Raw genomic sequence first — 20,524 nt, 5'->3', positions numbered from 1 at the left:
GTCGCTTACCTTGGGTGAGAGAACATCTTAAATAATACATTAAGAAATTTACTGAAGTTACTTAAATCTAAGGAGAACACAACTACAGCTGGGAAGATCCTTGCTGCACCTGATGACCCTGTGATCTCTGTCTCAGAGACCGATGGTAGACTGTCTTTAAAGAGAGTGAACCTTCGCAAGGCAGAAGGTCCCAATGGAGTACCTGGTAAGGCTCTGAAAACCTGTGCCAACCAACTAGCAGGAGTATTCAAGGACATTTTCAACCTCTCACTGCTATGGGCAGCAGTTCCCACTTGCTTCAAAAGGCAACAATTATACCAGTGCCGAAGAAGAATAATGTGGTCTGCCTTAACGACTATCACCCAGTAGCACTCACATTAGCAATGATGAAATGCTTTGAGAGGTTGATTATGACTAGACTGGACTCCTGCCTCAGCAAGGACCTGGACCCATTGCAATTTGCCTATCATCACAATGGGTCAATGGCAGATGCAGTCTCCATGGCTCTTCACAAGGCTTCAGACCACCTAGACAACACAAACACCTATGTCAGGATGCTGTTCATCGACATTACCTCAGCATTTAATACCATCATTCCCACAATCCTGATTGAGAAGTTGCAGAACCTGGGCCTCTGTGCTTCCCTCTGTAATTGGATCCTCGACTTCCTAACTGGAAGACCACAGTGTGTGGATTGGTGATAACATATCCTCTTTGCTGACGATCAACACAGGCGCACCTCAAGGGTGTGTGCTTAGCCCACTGCTCTACTCTCTGTATACACATGACTGTGTGGCTAGGCATAGCTCAAATACCATCTACAAATGTGCTGATGATAGAATCATTGTTGGTAGAATCTCAGGTGGTGACAAGAGGGCGTACAGGAGTGAGATATGCCATCTAGTGGAGTGGTGCCGCAGCAACAACCTGGCACTCAACGTCAGTAAGATGAAAGAGCTGATTGTGGACTTCAGAAAGGGTAAGACGAAGGAACACATGCCAATCATCATAGAGGGATCAGAAGTGGAGAGAGTGAGCAGCTTCAAGTTCCTTGGTGTCAGGATCTCTGAGGATCTAACCTGGTCCCAACACATTGATGTAGTCATAATGAAGGCAAGACAGTTGCTATACTTTATTAGGAGATTGAAGCCATTGGCATGTCAACAAATACACTCAAAAACTTCTATAGTTGTACCGTGGAGAGCATTCTGACAGGCTGCATCACTGTCTGGTATGGAGGGGCTACTGCACAGGACAGAAAGAAGCTGCAGAAGGTCATAAATCTAGTCAGCTCCATCTTGGGTACTAGCTTACGAATCACCCAGGACATCTTTAGGGAGTGGTGTCTCAGAAAGGCAGCGTGCATTATTAAGGACCTCCAGCACCCAGGGCATGTCCTTTTCTCATTGTTGCCATCAGGTAGGAGATACAGAAGCCTAAAGGCACACACTCAGCGATTCAGGAACAGCTTCTTCCTCTCTGCCATCCAGTTCCTGAATGGACTTTGTAGCTTTTGGACACGAACTCACTTTTTTAATATACAGTATTTCTGTTTTTGCACATTTTAAAATAATCCATTCGATATACGTAATTTACTTGTTTATTTAATATTATGTTTTATTGTATTTATTATTCTTTTTTTCTCTCTCTCTGCTAGTTTATATACTGCATTGGACTGCAGCTGCTAAGTTAACAAATTTCACGTCACATGCCAGTGATAATAAACCTGATTCTAATTCTGATTTTGTATATGGATCACTCTATGTAACCCAGTTCTAAAACTTTTGACTCTGTTTCCTCAGGGATCTTCTACATTTAACCCATTAATTCCATTAATAGTCTTAAGCGCAATGGGTCTGTCTCTTACTCTTCCAATATTAATATGAAGGGTAGTAGGTCTAGTTGTGTGGTTTGTCCTGATATTTAAACATTTTTAGTTTGCTATCAATGTGATGAATCTGTCACAATTGCCCTTCAAGTCATAATTTACCCCAGTAGTGGAGCTCTAGGTGCTGATGAAGACAGGCCAGATGCATTTTATGCCTGGCCCTTCCCAGCTTAATACTGGGATGAGACTAGAGTGTGATCCCATTCAATTGTAAAGAATGATAGCCCAATGGAAAAAAGTTGCCTGAGTTGTGGGAGGAGAGAAAGCAGCGTGCTGCGCGAGCGCAGCCCTCCGGTGAAAAATGATACCATATCCGTTAAATATGGGCTGTGGATAATTCTGATTTGAGGGAGACGGACGTGAAAGCACAGAGGAACATCTGGAAACATTTCTGAAACGCCCGTTTGCTGCTGTCATTACTGCGTGGTCGGGAATCTTTCGGAGGGAAGGCCTCAAAATCCCCGGCTTTGCCTGCTGTTGGTGACCGAGATAGAGGTCGAATCGTTCGGATAGCGATGGCGCTCAGTACTTGGTGTCAGAGAGCTGATCAGAGCTCGAAGTTTTCGGATGATTCAGAGTCGGACCGTGGTCGGGTATGGCAGGGAGAGTTCTTCTTCCTTCTCTCGTCTGCATGAGATGTGGGACATTTGAGAGACTTTAGACTTTTACTGTGCTCCTGGACTTCTTCATCAAGTTATGGTATTGTTGCACTGTTGTAACCATATGTTATAATTATGTAGTTTTGTTAGCTTTTTCAGTCTTGCTCTGTCCTGTGTTTTGTGATATCACACCAGAGGAAATATTTTATCATTTCTTAATGCATACATTACTAAATGACAATAAAAGAGGGCTGCGTGTTTTCATAATCTAATTGTCAATGTTAACCTTTAAGATCATTCAAATACCTGAATGCACAAAATTGCTTACACTTCATAAATAATGGAGTGACTCTGACAATTTTCCAACTCAAATGGTGAAATCTGGACTAAGTATTTGGAAAGATAAGGTCCTGTTGGCAGTTTTTCACTACTCACCTGTTTCTTATAGCACTATGAATGGGTAACAAGAAACTCTCTTGCCCTGCTCTCTCTGCTCAAGATGGACTTATTGCCTTCTGCTCTACTTTTTTTACTCCTGCCTTCCTTGCCTTCTTTTTTCCATTGACTTCTGTTTGCATTTTGTCAAATTTCTTTCCTTCTTCATTACTTCTGACTACTACACATAGGTGGTCCTTTATCTCACCACCCACAACAAAACTGTCTAATGTTTAGTGGTTCCCACAGTGGGGAATACAACCCCCTATGGGAGTTTCTAAAGGGAAGATAAAGGGGGGTACTCAGTATCAAGGGCAGGGGAAGGTAAGGGGGGGTACAGGCTTTATTTAAGAAATTAATTACTTATATAAACATTTGATCCTCGGTGCCTCATAACTGATTACAACAATCACGTAATCACTCCATCTCTTACTAACCCACCTCTCTCTTAGACTTTGCTTGAAGCATGTTAAAATTGTTGAAAAGCAATGTGACGCTTCTGTATTTGGCAAATCCTGAGAAATATGGACTGAAGAAATCCATTCACAACTGTAGCACAATGTCAGCTACCACGATTCCCATACTCTAATCGTGCTGTGATGCAAATCCTGAGAATTAGGGTATGATGCTCAACGGAGTAAAGATCAGAATCTGCTCTTTTGAATATTCCTGACCCACAGCCCAACTGGGATATCCCAACTGGGATATTGCTGTCCCACTTTATGTACCTTCAGGCAGAGAGTCAGATTTTACCTGATCTATGATGACATTGCAACTTTTCCCATTATTGATCACAGTGCTTGAGGATAGATTTGAACAGTAAACAATTAACCGTGGTTATTAATCCATAACAAAAATGGCAGAACCAGACCAAACAAAAAAAAGATTGAGACAGTATAGTGTGGAGCATCTGAAAAATGGATTTATAGCAGCATCAAGCAACCAATGGCAGTCAATATGTCTGTGGTTTGAAAAAGTTTTTTTTTTCAAATGAGGTAATGAAACCATCCAGACTTCTTGAATATTTGAAGAGAATACATTCTGATAAAGCAAACAAGAACTTGGCTTACTTTCAGTCACTTTGTGAAAACTTTCAGAAATGAGAGATACCTGAAGACATGTTTGCCAGCACTTTACAACAGAACGGAAATGGCTTGCATGCTTCATACACTTCAATGTTCATTGCTAAATGTGCAAAGCTCCATACAATTAGAGAAGAACTTAGTAAGGCAGGTTCAGAGTGCAGCTTTGTATAAGTCATCAAAACAAATAATTAAAACAATCCCGCCCAGCAAAAGCTCTGTTCAAAGAAGAATAGATGAAATATCTGAGAATGTGGAAGTCACATTGTACAACAAACTTAGGACAACAGAATTTGCTCTGCAGTTGGATGAGTCAACTTTGCAGGCAATAAATCTTTACTTCTTGGTTAAGTTTGCTTCATAAAAGATGAAAGCATGGCTCCAGAGTTGCTATTTACAAGGGGGCTAGAAAGAGATATGAAGGGGGAAAACAATGTTTTGTGTTGATGAGCAATTTTTCAAAGAGAAAGATATTCTGCTCACCAGCATTCTTACTTACGCGACAGATGAGGCATCATCAATGATGGGACACCACCCTGGGCTTATAACTTTCTTGAAAAAAGCTGTACCTAACATATTTACCATTCACTGTGTAACTCACAGATAACATTTTGTCACAAAAAAACGTAGGTGATCAGCTGCACAAATCATTAAATACTGTTATCACTGCGGTAAATAAACTCAAATTGCAAGCTTTCAATTCTTGACTATTTTGAGAGCTTTGTTTTGAGAATGATGAATAATTTGAACTCTTGTTGTTGCACACAGAAGTCAGATAGTTCTCAAAAGGAAACCACCTGGGACACTTTTATGCACTTTTTGAAATTGATACAGTTCTTAGAAGACTTGAATGCATTATTTAATAATCAACTTCAGAATATTAGGCGTGTCTTTGATTATTTGTCAGAATTATCTGCAAAATTCAATGAAATAAATTTTCAGTTGCAAAGAAATGATGCGAACCTTATTAAAGTCAAATCAGTCATCTCCACGTTCCTGTCCAAGTTAACCTTAATTAAGTGCAACATTGGCCATCGTGACCATTTCCAATTTCTGAGCTTCTCTGAGTTGGAAGAGAAAGGAAGAATACCAGATGCTGATCTTCAATATACAGTGGCCACCTGGGTGAGCTGCATAACGACATGTCGGAGAAACTTCAGGATCTTCTCTTGATCCAAATTCCAGTTTGAGTAATAAATTCATTTGTGAACACTTGCAATGAGGAACTAACAGGAAGGATCAAGAAATGGTTGATCTTTGTATAAAATGACTTTGAACTGAGGCTGAGGATCAGAAAATCATATCAAGACTTTTGGTTACAGAACACTACCTCTAAACGTAATCCTGCATGGTGGAAAAAGGTCAAGGTGTTCTTTATTGCCTTTCCAACATCGTATTTAGTGCAGCGAAGTTTCTCTGCAGACTAATTATTTCAAAGCTATGAAACAGACTGGAAATTACTGGTTGCGGGGACCTGAGACTTTTTCATGTCCATCCACCTCAGTTAAAGATGAATAAGCAACAAAGTAATTACTAGTCAGGCTACTAATGTATGCTTTAAAATTGTTGATGAAAATTGTTTTTACTATAATTAAATAAAGAAATCATTTATTTGTAACTTTAAATAGTTCTGAATAATTTTTGCAATTTTTCATTGCTGCTTTGAATTTTCAGTTCCTATTTTCTTTCACTGCGCATCATAAACCAAAATTCTTTATAATATTTATGTAATGGCCAGAAAGGAAGAAGGGTAGGGGAGTGTGGCACTGGGGATATGGTCAGGGAGCCAAGGGGCTACTAACACCAGAAGGTCTGTGAATCACTGATCTAACCTAATGATAACAAATGAAGATAATCACAGATTTTTTTCTTTGCCGATATCAGCAGACATAGATTTGCATTATCAATCATTTTCATAATATTTCCTTTGTTTTCTCAAACCATTAACTGTGAAAATCTTTCAACTCTTACATTCGTGCAACCCAAAGCTTTGTTGAAATTGAGAATAATTTGAACTTACATCTTATTTGCAGTGTTACGAAGCTTTCATCAGAGTATGGGTATGGTGTATAGTTGACAATGCATTTGATGAGCTGGTTGTGATGCCGGTAAGATGGGATGAATGCAAAGTTACTGTGGAGTGACCAGGAGTAACCAGTCCATTTTTCTTCAGTCCTGGGGACCCAATCCGTCAGGTCAGAGATACCTTCCCAGCTCAGAGAAGCTTTTCCTCTTTGGTCAATATTTGTGGATGTACAGGACAAAGATACCATTTCATCACCTTCAATAACTTCCTCTGGGACGGATATCTGTGGTTTTGCTGGGCGAACTGTACAGGTAGAAGGGAAAGTAAACATGTTAAATGTAAACTTGACAGAATCTTTAAGTCAGACAACAAATAAAAGATTGTGCAGTTTTATCTGTTGACCTGAGTCGGTGTGCAATAGGTGAATCTACACTGGATCAAGTAGTGCACTGGTTGCTTTCAAGGCAAGTACTTCAGCAGATATCTCAGCAACATTAGTCAACTTTGACCCTGCCTCAGTCTACCTGCTCCTGAGATCCTAGTGCACGTGACTAACTCTTATTTCCCTTTTTAGTGAGCCAGCTGCTCACAACTCACAGCAATATAAACAAAACCCACATTTACAAAAGTACTGTGCAACTACTGAAAGTGAGTGTTAGAAATGACAATGGAAGTGACAGGTTGTAGTCACTCAAACCAACAAACTTGACATGAAATGGCAGGTAGTGCAGCTGCCTTTCAACTCTGACCTTGACTGCCAGCCACGTGGAGGTTGTACTCTCTTCCTGTGAGCACACGGGTTTCTTCTGGGATAAGTTTTCTCCCTCATCCTGAAGGTGTGCTGGTTGTGGGGTTAATTGGCAACTATAAGTTACCCCTGGAGTAGGTGGTGGGAGAGAGAACACGTCATGCTTCAAAAAGGTCACAGCCTGGGTGGTGTAGGAAGTGGAAGAATGTCATTTATGCCGGAGGTACATGGGATGTGCCTCCAAGTATGACAGAGCTAAAGGGTCCTCACTGTAATTTAGATAGCAGATTGGGCACCAATATTGGTGAGTAGCTTAAACTGGCTCATGGTAACTTTGACAACATGTGTGGATACAATAGCTGCACATCTCATTTGAAAGCAGTGGAGGGAGAAATAATGTTCAATGCATTTTGTACATCCTGCACGACAATCTGGTAACTTATTCTGTGCCACACACACAAAATGCTGGAGGAATTTAGCAAGTCAGGCAGCATTTATGGAGGGGAATGAACAGTCAACGTTTTGGGCTGAGCATCTTCATCAGAAGCTGAGGAAGAGTCCTGATGAAGGTCCTCGGGCTATAATGTCGACGGTTTATTTCCCTCTATAGGAGCTGCCTGACCTGCTGAGTTGTTTCAGGATTTTGTCTGTGATGCTCAAGATTTTTAGCATCTGCGGAATCGCTTTTGCTTATAATTTATTAAATGTGCTTTCGCAAGCTGTTGCGGTAACACCACACATTGTCTCAAAAGATACAACTGTGGTTGGGTAAAACTTCTCTTCCCGGAAGAATCTGACAAAATGTCATCTCCACTAAACCCAAAAGACCCAGCTACCCCAGATAGTGAATGGACCCTTTGAAGGAAGTATCCTGATTACAGTGCACTGTGATTTTGAATGAAAATTGTGATGGCCAAAGTGACCACAAAAGGAGATATACTGATTAGTCACAGATGTTGATATAAACTGACTATGATAAACTATCTTTAGAAAATGATGGTTAACCCAGACTTGAATGTAGTGCTGGGCCAACTACCTACCAGAGCAGGGGCTCCTGAAGCTGGGCCATATGCCATGCTAACATGTTAGCACAGCCAAATAGAGTACTAGTTGGTTGCATGCATAAACCATTCTCAGTCTCCTTGTACACACATTTAAGTGCTGAGCTGGAGAGCTAGGTCATTAGCTGGTGAAGATATCTGCCCGTCTCTCATTTATGCCATCTCATATCACACCTGTTCCCTTTGAGCAGCAGCTAAATTTGACCAAGCAACATGTCCTCTTTTGTGATATCAGTTCAGTCTGTGGCTTGAGTTCCCTCCCCTCCACTCTTTACAGTAACTTCTTAACTCTCAATTAACATGTACAAAAATTTTTTCAAAATTTTTCAAAGGGCACTAGAAATTTTGGCTCAAAACATGCAATTTTCATTCAACTCTTCCCATCTTTTAAAATTTGACTTTCACAGGGAGTCCTATACCTGTAACCTTTTAAACTTCCTATAGCTCCCTACAACTGAAATGTACTGCAGTGTGAATAAGCTGAGCAAGGAAAATGGATGAAACTCTCCCAAATGATTTATCATTCTGAACTTGACTCTGCCCACACTGGAAAATCTGGGCTTGCATCCAGTCCTTGGGTGCATAAAATTTAATCCTCCAGCAATACCAGCCCATACTTACATGTCACTGTGTTAAAGGGGTAGGAATCATAATTTCTACGTACTTGTGAAACTTCAGCTTAAAATGTAGCATCTTAGAGTGATACAGATGGAACATGGCATTGGCAAGCACACTCTCCTCTGACTGAGTGCTAAAAACAAGGCCTATCTATCTTCTCAGGAGCTCACATATCTATCCAAACTTAGTGTTCTGAGGGACAGCTGTTAGGACTTAACCCATATCCTAGTCAATATATAAAGTACTGTGGGCACGTGGCCAAGTGATTAAGGCATTGGATGAGCTACCTGAAGGTCGTGAGTTCGAGCCCCAGCCGAGGCAGCGTGTTGTGTCCTTGAGCAAGGCACTTAACCACACATTGCTCTGCGATGACACTGGTGCCAAGCTGTATGGGTCTTAATGCCCTTCCCTTGGACAACATCGGTGTTGTGGAGAGGGGAGACTTGCAGTATGGGCAACTGCTGGTCTTCCATACAACCTTGCCCAGGCCTGCGCCCTGGAGAGTGAAGACTTTCCAGGCGCAGATCCATGGTCTCGCAAGACTAACAGATTCCATAAATATAAAGTACTGCTCATTATTTGGTTATCTAGCAAGTATCATATTTCTGTCAGTTCAATGGCACGTACATTACGAGCATGAATAGATTTCAAAAACACTTTGTAAATTCAAGACTATCTTGAGGAAAGTGGAACTAGATTTTAGAGTCTCTGAAAGTAGATGTGGGGTTTAGGATCTGTGCTTTTGCTTCCATATGGTGATTATTATGAATGGTGTCTAGCCAGCATTAACTGGCTGTGGTATGCCTGTATGTCTCAACAGGAGGCCCAATATTGTGAAAGGTACCACCAACCATTCCATCCCAGACATTCTCTTTTCTTCCCACCCCCCATCCCATAAGGCAGAAGATACAAAAGCAGAAAGAATTTACCACCAGGTTCAGGGACAGCTTCTATCTGGCTATTGAATGGGTGTCTTGTACCATGAAATGGAGTCTTGAGCTCACAATTTACCTAGTCATGGTCTTGCACATTGCTGTCTGCTTGCGCTTCACTTTGTCACTTTAATACTTTATTCTGCATTCTGCTATTGCTTTCCCTTGGTACTATCTGAATGTATTAATGTGATGAAATGATCTGTACGTAAGACATACAAAGCATTTTTTTACTATACCTCATGAGATAATAAAACAATTATCCAATTGTCCAGCTTGCTTTAATATGTGCCAGCTGGCACTTCTTATATAGGAGGGATTGTAGCTGGACAATGATGTTGTTTATACTGGGGGTGCCTTTACTGCTGCACCAATATCTCACAGACTGTTGGTTACTGAGCTTAATTTGGTGGAATTACTCCTTGAACTCCTAAATGGAAGCAGCCAGTTACTGGAGCCTTATGTTTCTCTCCTCATTCTCCCTCTACAGTATGACTGGAAAAATAAACAGGGGATAGCTGTCCTGACTCATTTGCCCTGTAACACTGTATGGTAAGGGGATGGCTACTACTGCACCTACAGTGCCTTGAAAAAGTATTCAGCCCCCACAACTATTTTCACGTTTCACTCTCTCATTCTCTAAATTTAAAATATATTGAGGTAGGATTCTTGAGCCAATCTACAAAACATTGTACATCATATCAAATCAAAAGAAAAATTCCAAAACTTGTCAACAATTTACTAAAAATTAAAAGCTAAATTTTGAGGCAGAGAAGTATTCATCCCTTTTGTAATTACTATGTTAACTTTCCTCAGGTGCAATATATTACCTTACCAATTCACCCAAAAAGTTGATGTAGAAAAATAGAGGATCACTTGTTTTTAATGAATTCATAACAATAAATACCCCCTTGCTCTGTAAGATCCAAGTGTATAGTAGATTTTCAACAGACCAAACCAAATGAAGACAAAAGACGGAGAAGCACAAATCTGGGGAAGGATACAAGACTGTCTCAAAGATACTGGACATATCTTGGAGCTCAGTATAGTCCATCACGAAAAAGTGAAAAAGTTATGAAACCACAACCATGTTGCCTAGGTTAGGCTGTCCCTCTTAGTCTAATAGCACTTGTAAGAGAGGCAACAGTGACACCAGAAGTCACTCTGAGAAGAAACTGTGGTGTAAAGAAGTGGAAAAAGATGATACTAAAGTGGAACTTCTTGGCCTCAACTCTAAGCAGTACATGTGGCACTAACCTAATAATCTACAACAGCCAGGTAACACCATCCCTAATCTGAAGTATGGTGAATGTAGGATCATGCTATGGGGATGCTTTTCACAAGCATGGAGCAGAAGTCTAGTCAGGATTGATGGAAAGGTGAATGCTGCTAAACACAGAGAGATCCGGGATAAAAACCTGCTGGCCCCTGCCAGAAAGCGTAAATTGAGGGGGAAGTTTGTCTTTCAGCAGGGCAACAACCTAAATCACACTGCCAGACCAATATGGAGTGGCTTCAAATGGAAAAAATTGATGTCCTTGAGTGGCCCAGTTAGAGTCCAAAAGAGGGTTAAGAGGAGATTCAGCAGAACGTTGTCTGGGAGGGAGCTTTGAAGTGTGATGATAGACAAAACAAATGGGTTTGTTCCTCTTAGAGTAGAGAGTGTGACTGGGAGCCCTGTTGGATGTACACAGAACTATAAGCGGCATTGATAGAGTAGACAATGAGAAACTTCTTCCCAAATTAGTCTGCTACTAGGAGGCATAAATTTAAGGTAACTATTAAGAAGTTTAGAGGGGAATTTGAGAAAGTATTTTGGAATCTGGAACAGACTGACTAAGGGGGTGATGGACGGTGGTACTCTCACATTTAAGAAATATCTACAAGAGTATTTAAACCACCAAATCATAGAAAGTCATGGACCAAAGGCTGGTAAACAGGATTAGTTGAGGGGGTTACTTGATGGTAGCCATGGGAAGGCCTGGTTCTGTGCTCCATGACTCTATTTCTCCATAGAAATTCCTGCTTACCATATACATTGACACTGATTCCACCTTCTCCTGACCAGTTGTTGCCCTGACCCAGTTCAAATCGGAAGTAGTAAGTCCCAGTGTCTGCTTTGTGGATATTGTCAATTTGCAGTGAACAGTTTCTCTCATTCAGATCGCCAATCAGTTGCACGTCGGGTGACACTCCCTCCAGGTTCATGTTGTTGTATATTTCAGCAGCCTGGTTGTTATTGGGAAAGGGTGAATTCTTCAGCCACCTGGCAGTTACAGTGGATGGGTCTCGGATTGGGTCAGGGTATTGAAAGGAACAGTTCAATATTACAGTCTCGCCTTCCCAAGCAGAAACGGAATTATCAACCCAGACGGACCACTGGCAGATGGATCCTAAGAAAGCAAACACAGGAAGTCTGTAAACACGAGGAATTCTGCAGATGCTGAAAATTCAAGCAACACACATCAAAGTTGCTGGTGAACGCAGCAGGCCAGGCAGCATCTCTAAGAAGAGGTACTGTCGAAGTTTCGGGCCGAGACCCTTCGTCAGGACTAACTGAAGAAAGAGTTAGTAAGAGATTTGAAAGTGAGAAGGGGAGGGGGAGATCCAAAATGATAGGAGAAGACAGGAGGGGGAGGGATGGCGCCAAGAGCTCGTACCCCATCCGTTATTTATTTATATACACACATTCTTTCTCTCTCTCTCCTTTTTCTCCCTCTGTCCCTCTGACTATACCCCTTGCCCATCCTCTGGGTTCCCACCCCGCCCCCTTTTCCTTCTCCCTGGGCCTCCTGTCCCATGATCCTCTCATATCCCTTTTGCCAATCACTTGTCCAGCTCTTGGCTCCATCCCTCCCCCTCCTGTCTTCTCCTATCATTTTGGATCTCCCCCTTCCCCTCCCACTTTCAAATCCCTTACTCACTCTTCCTTCAGTTAGTCCTGACGAAGGGTTTTGGCCTGAAACGTCGACTGTACCTCTTCCAACAGGAAGTCTGTTATGACTTGTTGTCACCCAACAGTGATTCAGCCTGACTGTACACATTGTGCAATGTGAAATATTCAATTTTAAGTCCCAATGTGACTGTCAATATTCTCATAAATGTAAAAGCTTCCAGAATCCTTTTCTTTAATGAGTTCATGTCCTGAGTTTTCTAAAGAGCCAAGACTAATTTGGAATGATCTATTGCATTTGATTTGATGCTTTCAGCCACTATCCTTTCTAATAGAAAATTCCTGTATGGTGATGTCATTAGGCTGTTTGACTGAAGAAGGCATTTCATCGGCAGCCAGCATCCACGCAAAATACGGTTTTGAAACGCGTGATGTAGATGTAAATTGTCCCCGCTGTAGGTTACAGATGAAGGAACAGTTGGTGTCTATTCTGTTCACACTGTGACATTACAACTGTTGTTCATCAGTTCTTCAGGGACAAATCTAATCTCAGGTGAATAACCAACCTTCTGGCTGACACACCTCCATATCAGTTTGACTTAGCTTCACACGTGCATAAGGCCAGAAAGAAGTGTGGAACAAACTTAATATAAAAAAAACAGATGACAAGTTAACATAACAGATACTTTGGGATTCCTTTGGGATGAATAAAGTATCTATCTATCTGTCTAATAGATAATTATAAATACACATATACAATTAAGTAAAATTTAAAATGTGGACAAAATAAATCACATAATCAGTTTTATCTCCTAACATTCTCTTTTAAGGAATTGTCTTAATCAGAATGTTGATCCTCAGACAGCACCATACCGCGCTGTTCTTTTGAGTCTAGTTCACGTGCAACGGTATACAAGAAACATCACAGTAATGCCTGATCTGATCCTTATTTGATGTTCCAGACACACTGAAGAATTCCAGCAAGGCTTCCCTGGGTAGTTATTGGGATTAGAGGGGCCTCACACTCTTGTCTTATTTCCCCATTCAAATTGTAGTTCAAGGCATTGCCAGGAGGCTTGGAATGTGCAAACACTCTGCATGTGGCCAAGCTGTGAGTTTTGGATGAACTCTCCCTGAACATTAGCTCAGTGTGAATTCACACATAGAGACTGTGAGTGTAATCATCACTCATAGTTCTGTAACCGTCAGAAGAAATAGGGGAGGGGAGGGGAGGTTGAAAATATTTAGAGGAAGGAAATCAAATAAGCTTTTCCAGAAAATGGAATCCAGCGTTATTCTTCTAAGAGTGGGGAAGATTAAGACTAGGTTTAATATAAATCTATACTGTGTCATGGAATGGAATCATACTATCATGAGCCTTCATGTTCAACAAGCTTCCGCTAAATTCATCTGTCTTGCAGCCCACTCCCCGCTCTTCCTCATCGCCCTATAGTTGCTTTACATTTTCAAGTGTATATCCAATTCATGTTTGAAATGCTCCAATTTTCACCAACTATTCTATCACTATCACATAATCTTGAGAGCAACTAAGGGTGTAAACTGTGCCTGCTTGGGTGCTGGCCAGAAGTAGCAGGGGAGAAATTTAGGATAATTGGCCCAAGAAGCAGAAGGATTAATGAGTTGATTTTTTTTCATCTAGGGAAGCAAAACTAAGTTTCAAGATACAATTGCATCCAAGTAATAGGTCCCTATGGAAAATGTAATGCCTAGCAAATGCACCATTCAAGAAGACAGCACAGGTTTTATGGCTTGAATGGACACCTTCTCAGCTGTACCATCCTTTAATCTCTTTAGATGATGCATAGTGGTTGGTGGGCACTTACCCTGGATGAGACACATGGCTATAAGTGCCAGCGTGCAATGCAACGATGTGTTCATTGTGTCGATCTCAGCCTCGATGGGGAGCGTACACACAGCAGCCAGGCACAATCAGACACATTGATACCTGCACAATGGACAATGGAGTAGAGTCAACAAAGGGATGATTTAAGTCATGTTTAGCGATGGCTGTTGCATAAACCCCCACATCTGTCAAACTGGGCACTGAACTCTCATTGTGCTTCTACTACTCTCACTTCTCTCCTTTGCTTCTTTTGCAGAAATTGAAAATATGGAATTGCTGGGCTGAAATAACAACAGCTTTGGACAAAAGAGATTTAAACTTGAGGAAATAAAAACCTTTTTGTGCTCTTCTAACACTACATTCTTTTCTCTGCCTTCAGTTTTTGCAGTGATTCAATCAGAGAAATTTCTTTAGTATCTTAACCCAAATAGTCACACTCAGTGCATGACAGGAAATCCAGCTGTGTGGTGCATCACATGTGTGGTGTCTTTCCCAAACCTACCAAACAATTTCTTTTCATATAGCAAATCTTGTTGATGCAACTATCCTTCCATACAAACAAAAATCTACCAGAGGAACTCCATGGGTCAAGTAGCTTGTGTGGAGGCAAAGCGATAGTTGACATTTTGGGCCATGTTAGGTCTCAACCCAGATCATTAACTATCCCTTTACCTTCACAGATGCTAACCTTTTGAGTTCCTCCAGTAGTCTGTTAATTTCCTCTGCATCTTTGGTGTCTCCATTCCTTTGATGAAGTCACTCTCCAGAGCTCGTCTTTAGATAATCTGCCTGGAATATTGATCCCAGAGATGATGACCTGTAGCTTTTGAACTACTTTTCAATCTGATTATAAACTGATCAAAATTTGCACTAACTCAGTCCTTAGAGTAATGAGATCCACTTATCTCGTTAAGACATAAAGAAATATTTGGTTTAAAACCATATATTTTTCAAGTGCATTGCTATCACAAATCATTCCTATTTGGCTATGGGATGACCCACAGCTAAGCTTCAATGTAGGTATTGCTTAAGCATCCTGAACAGATAGTGGAAGAAAGTCTTTGATACCTCAAATTTCAAACCAGCAGAAGAAAAAAATAAGGCATCTAAGGGATGGTACACACATTCTAGTAGTCCCATTCATATTTCTCCAAGAATGCCCAGGAAAAACTAGAATACTGAATTAACTCTGCCAAGGATGCTTTTGTTATCTCACCACAGTAAACACACACTCCAAACCTAGTCAATTACCCCATACCATTGTCCAACAAACCCCATGTTATCCACTTCATGTTCATCCCCATGGAGAAAGTTGAATTTTCCCAAACCCATAATTGGTTATAGCTCCTCTGACTGTTCCATACCCACAGAGCCTCTTTCAGTGGCATTCCTGTCAACCCAGTCCAGTTATTCCCTTTATTTCCTGAACTCACTTTTCATTGTCCACATCTGAAACTGATAACCTTCATCAAAGCATTCATTTATTGGCTCCTTTAAAGTCCACACCAAAGCTCACTCCATTGCTGCAGTCTTATTTTCCCTTCCCACCGCTTAATCCTACTGTATCTAATCTCTTACCCCAAAATTCAGAATCAGAACCAGAAGCAGGTTTATTATCACCAGATTATAAGACCATAACACTATAAGACATAGGAGAAGAATTAGGCCATTTGGCTCATCGATTCTGCTCTGCCATTTCATCATGGCTAATCCATTTTTCCTCTCAGCCCCAATCTTCTGCCTTCTCCCTGTATCCCTTCATGCCCTGACCAATGAAGAATCTATCAACTTCTGCCTTAAATATACATACAGACTTGCCCTCCACAGCTGCCTGTGGCAATGAATTCCACAGATTCACTACTCTCTGGCTAAAGAACTTACTCCTCATCTCAGTTCTAAAAGGACTTCCCTCTATTCTGAGGTCGTGTCCTCTGGTCTTAGACTCTCTCATTATAGGAATCATCTTCTCCACATCCACTCTATCAAGGTTATTCACCATTTGATAGGTTTCTAGGAGATCATCACTCATTCTTCTGAATTCTAGTGAATACAGGCCCAGAGCCATCAAATGCATTTTATATGACAAGCCATTCAAACCTGAAATCATTTTCATGAACCTCCTTTGAACGCTCTTCAGTTTCAGCACATCCTTTTTAAAATAAGGGGCCCAAAACTGCTCACAGTACTCTGAGTGAGGCCTCACCAGTGCTTTATAAAATCTCAACATTGCATCCTTGCTTTTATATTATATTCCAGCCTTCTTGAAATGAATGCTAACATTGCATTTGCTTTCCTCACCACAGACTCCACCTATAAATTTAACTTTAGGTGAATCCTGCACAAACACCCTTTGCATCTAATTTTTTTTGTATTTTCTCTCCATTTAGAAAATAGCTAACCCTTTTATTTCTTCTACTAAAGTGCAGGACAATACCCTTCCCGACACTGTATTCCATCAGCAGTGAAATTTGTTGACTTTGCAGCAACAGTACAATGCAATACATAATAATAGGAAAAATGTGTGTGTATGTGTGTACATATATACGTTTATCTATTTATTAAATAGTTGAATTAAATAAGTAGTGCAAAAATAGAAATAAAGAAGTCATGAGGTAGTGTTCATGGGTTTAATGTCCATTCAGAAATCTGATGGCAGAGGGGAAGAAGCTGTTCCTGAATCGTTGACTGTTCGCTTTCAGTCTAATAGTGGGTAAGGAGAATTCACTCCAATTCATTCAAATATGCATTCCCCTATTTATAACCCACTCTGACTCCATGTTTCACTCCAATTCTCATTCCTGATAACCCGCTACAATCCTCTACTCCAAGCCCTTCCTAATCTCCAATGCCCATTCCCTCTTCAATTCCCTGTCTGAGAACCCTCCCCTGTAGTCCCTTGTCATTGGCCAGAACAATGCCCTCCTTGACAATTCATTTCAATCCCTTTTCTGGATATCTCACCCCAATTCACTTCCAACTTCCTGGGACTTATGTGTGGCTTCTGAAAGTGTGCTTTAATATGAACCCTCTTTTTTGGGTGAGGGGCCTTCGGAAATGTGATGACAGACGATAGTAGAAGCCCTAAGGAAGCCACTGATTTAGAAGCCCCACAGTTTGCTGTTCACTGTTTGCTCTGCAGGCTGACCAAAATCCATCCCATTGTTAGGCCATCTGCAGTCCAGTCAGTATTTACCATCTCACAGTGTTTTCTAATTCTTATCAGAGATCAAGACTCCTCTTTTTCTGGTTTGTAGCTCACATGTCCCTCTTCAGGGCTCAGTTAAAACCAAAGGCTGCCCTAGCCAACATGCTGCATCATACTGAGCTGAAATCCACTCTCCTTAGCCCAGGAGAGGAGATGATATCGGAAACATCTGATCACTGAGCTGGTAAATATAACTTCAGATCTTTTCCCTATATGAGTTATATTACACACAGCAACATTTGCCTGCACACTTCCCTCTACGTGTCAGGACCTTGTAAGTTTTTGACCACTGTGTGTACTGATATTTGAGTGTGGTCCAACAGCATTGCAATAACATTAAGTATTGCCTTATGCGGGAATAGATATTCTGAGGCGCTCTTTATCCCTCCCAATCTGAGCCAATTCTACCCACATTTTAGTTTGTGCCTAGCATTGAAAAATAACAGATTGTTCTTCTTGGGACCCTGAACAATTTTTAAAACTCAGTTAAAATAAACCCAGTTTTCTGATTGCTATTACATTTTTGTAATCTACATACGTGTAATTTTGTTGATTTCAGCAGAAATTTATTTTCCTCTCTACGTCAGTGACTGTAATTCAAAGACAACTGTATTTCACTGTTTATAATCTTCTTTGAATATCCCAAGGTCTCGACACACACTTTCTAAATATCAGCTTACTGACAACATTCTTTAAACTTAGCAAAGCAAAGTACAGCAGTTATGAGCTCACACAGTAATCTTTTAATGAATGCCTTGAAACAAGTTGATCTTGTGAACTTACGGCTGAAAGTCGGTTCAGAACAAGAACTAACCTTGCACAGAGGAAGAAAGGTAACCGAAAATCATGTTACATAAAATATATTTAAATAAAATCACAATTAATACTGCCTCATACTAATCTAAGTAGTACTTACAGTTGAATCCATGCTCCTTTGAAATGGCGCAAGATGTAAAAACCTTTGCTGTGTATAAACTGAGCAATGATGAGAGAAATGAAGAAATTGAACCGTTGTTCCAAAACAGAGGCCCAAGAGGTTAAATAGCTTTTCCCTCACCTATAGTGCAACTGATTATAAATTTAAAGGTCACAATGCTGCATAATTCCTATCATATTTTAAAATAATAATAATATTCATACATAATATTTTCACTTCCAAAGAGCTTTGTCATTAGAATTATTCATGGCAAATTGACATTTACATTGTTAAACAGGCAACTCCAGACACATAGGCGTCTTGTTAGTTCAACCACAGTTTTCTCTAAACAAGTACATGGAACAGAAACATTAAATCATTCTTACTTTTTCATCAAGACATGTTTGAATAAATTTCTTTCCCAGTTAACCACACAATAAGAGATATCATTAACTCTTCCGACAGCAATCATATGCTCCATTGTTGCCCAAAAGTTGTCACTCATCATATTCGTACTTTTTCCAGTTACATTCCTTATGAGAATTTTTTTCAGGTAACACAATGCAAAGAGAAACCGATGAGAATTCCTAACCTGCAGAAGATGCTTAGGAGAATGTCCACTTCAATGGTGCGGATTGCAGAGCATCATAAGGGATCGTTCGAATTTTTGGGTGTGCATGGTACAATGCAGACTCAGAATCACACCACTGGCTCCTCACCACTCACAAAGAAAGGCTTCTGAAATGCGAGAAGAAGCCACAATAGAAGCACAGTTTACATTATGGGCGCAGTCCAGCATGCAGGGGAGAGTGTGTCCAAGAGTGCGACACTCTCAATCAATTATTTGTGCTGCCCATTGCAGACGCAGCTTCTGTAGCTTCAACACAATGCAGTGCCTGGTCTGAGTCAATCCTCCCCCAGTTCTTTCTTTGACCCTGACATCGCCCGCTCTGGTGAAGTCAGTCTGTTGTTTGAAAACTGACTTCTTTTTGCTCAGTGCTCTAGCTGTTAGGTTGTTTTCATTACGTTTGGTCTTTTCTAAAAGATAAATTTGGATTTTGTACTATTGTTTAAAAACTGACAATATCTAATCACCAATCATTCTATATCTTCATCCGGTTTATGGTCCTATTGGTCTAAAAACCTCCAGAGGTTTGAAATGATCCATTACTTCTCCCTCATCAATCATATATTGTTGCACTACCTCAGACTAATGGTCACCGAGACAGCCTTTGCCAATAAGTACATAGTTCTAAGAAGTTATCCTGCAGTACTCATCTGAGGTCTCTGGAAACCAGCTGCAGCTCAGGGAAAGTTTATTAGCCTGATACCTGCTGTAGCTGGGTTGTCTTATCAGCATAGGTTGGACCAAGTCCTGGAACACTCCTCCTAATTGCATTGTGAACCGGGATAAATCCTGGAACACCCTCCTATACTATACTTGGAATGGAGATGGGAAGGAATTTCTTTAGCCAGACAGTGGTTAATCTGTGGAATTCATTGCCACAGGCATCAGTGGAGGCCAAGGCAATGGGTGTATTTAAGGTAAAGGTTGATGAATTCTTGCCTAGTCAGGGCATGAAGGGATACGGGGAGAAAGCAGGAGATTGGGGCTGAGAGGGAAAATGGATCAGCCATGATGAAATGGTAGAGCTGACTCGATGGGCCATATAGCTTGGTTCTGCTCTATACCCTGTGATGTTATGGTCTTGTAGTCTTTCGGGTATGCCTACTCCTCACGGACTACAGTTGTTTAAGTAAACAGTTCACTACCACCTTCTCAAAGGCAATTAAAGAAGGGCAATTAAATGTTGGCTTGGCCTGCAAAAGCCACATGAATGAATGATATTAAAACACTCTAAGCTTATATCTGCTGAAGCTTAGAAGAGCGAGAGTGGACTTGATTGAGACATAGAAGATGCTGAGAGATCTTTACAGGGTGGATGAGAACGGTTTATTCCATATGCCTGGAAACCTACACTCACTGGCTTCTTTATTAGGTACACCTGTACACCTGCTCATTAATGCACTTACCTAACCAGCTAATCATATGGCAGCAACTCCATGCACACAGCCATGGTTGAGAGGTTCAGTTGTTGTTCAGACCTAACACCAGAATGCGGAAGAAATATGATCCAAGTGACATTGTCCACTGAATGATTGTTGGTGTCAAATAATGTGGTTTGAATATCTCAAAAACAGCCAAACCCTTGGGATTTTCATACACAACAGTCTCTAGAGCTTATAGAGAATGGTA

General features: G+C 40.8%; 1 protein-coding gene across 3 annotated transcripts in view; it reads right to left on the bottom strand.

Moving 5' to 3' along the window:
- Positions 1-18,979, bottom strand: part of LOC140200786 (B-cell receptor CD22-like) — a 50,323-nt gene extending 31,344 nt beyond the window's left edge. Inside the window, exons 1-5 of one of the 3 annotated variants that reach the window (XM_072264394.1) lie at positions 18,860-18,979; positions 18,268-18,419; positions 14,127-14,248; positions 11,420-11,782; positions 6,025-6,333 (exon numbers count right to left, since the gene is read on the bottom strand). In XM_072264394.1, coding sequence (XP_072120495.1) covers positions 6,025-6,333; positions 11,420-11,782; positions 14,127-14,181 — 727 coding nt within the window. In that variant the 5' untranslated portion in view covers positions 14,182-14,248; positions 18,268-18,419; positions 18,860-18,979. Of the gene's footprint in view, positions 1-6,024; positions 6,334-11,419; positions 11,783-14,126; positions 14,249-18,267; positions 18,420-18,653; positions 18,824-18,859 lie in introns of those variants that run through there. The other 2 variants (XM_072264393.1, XM_072264395.1) reach the window with 2 other exon arrangements.
- Between the last annotated feature and the right edge of the window lie 1,545 nt (positions 18,980-20,524).

This window comes from Mobula birostris, chromosome 7 (assembly GCF_030028105.1).
Source record: "Mobula birostris isolate sMobBir1 chromosome 7, sMobBir1.hap1, whole genome shotgun sequence".
Classification (NCBI taxonomy): domain Eukaryota; kingdom Metazoa; phylum Chordata; class Chondrichthyes; order Myliobatiformes; family Myliobatidae; genus Mobula; species Mobula birostris.
The sequence above is the reverse complement of the archived record's forward strand: the minus strand, read 5'-3'. Positions and strand labels throughout refer to the sequence as shown.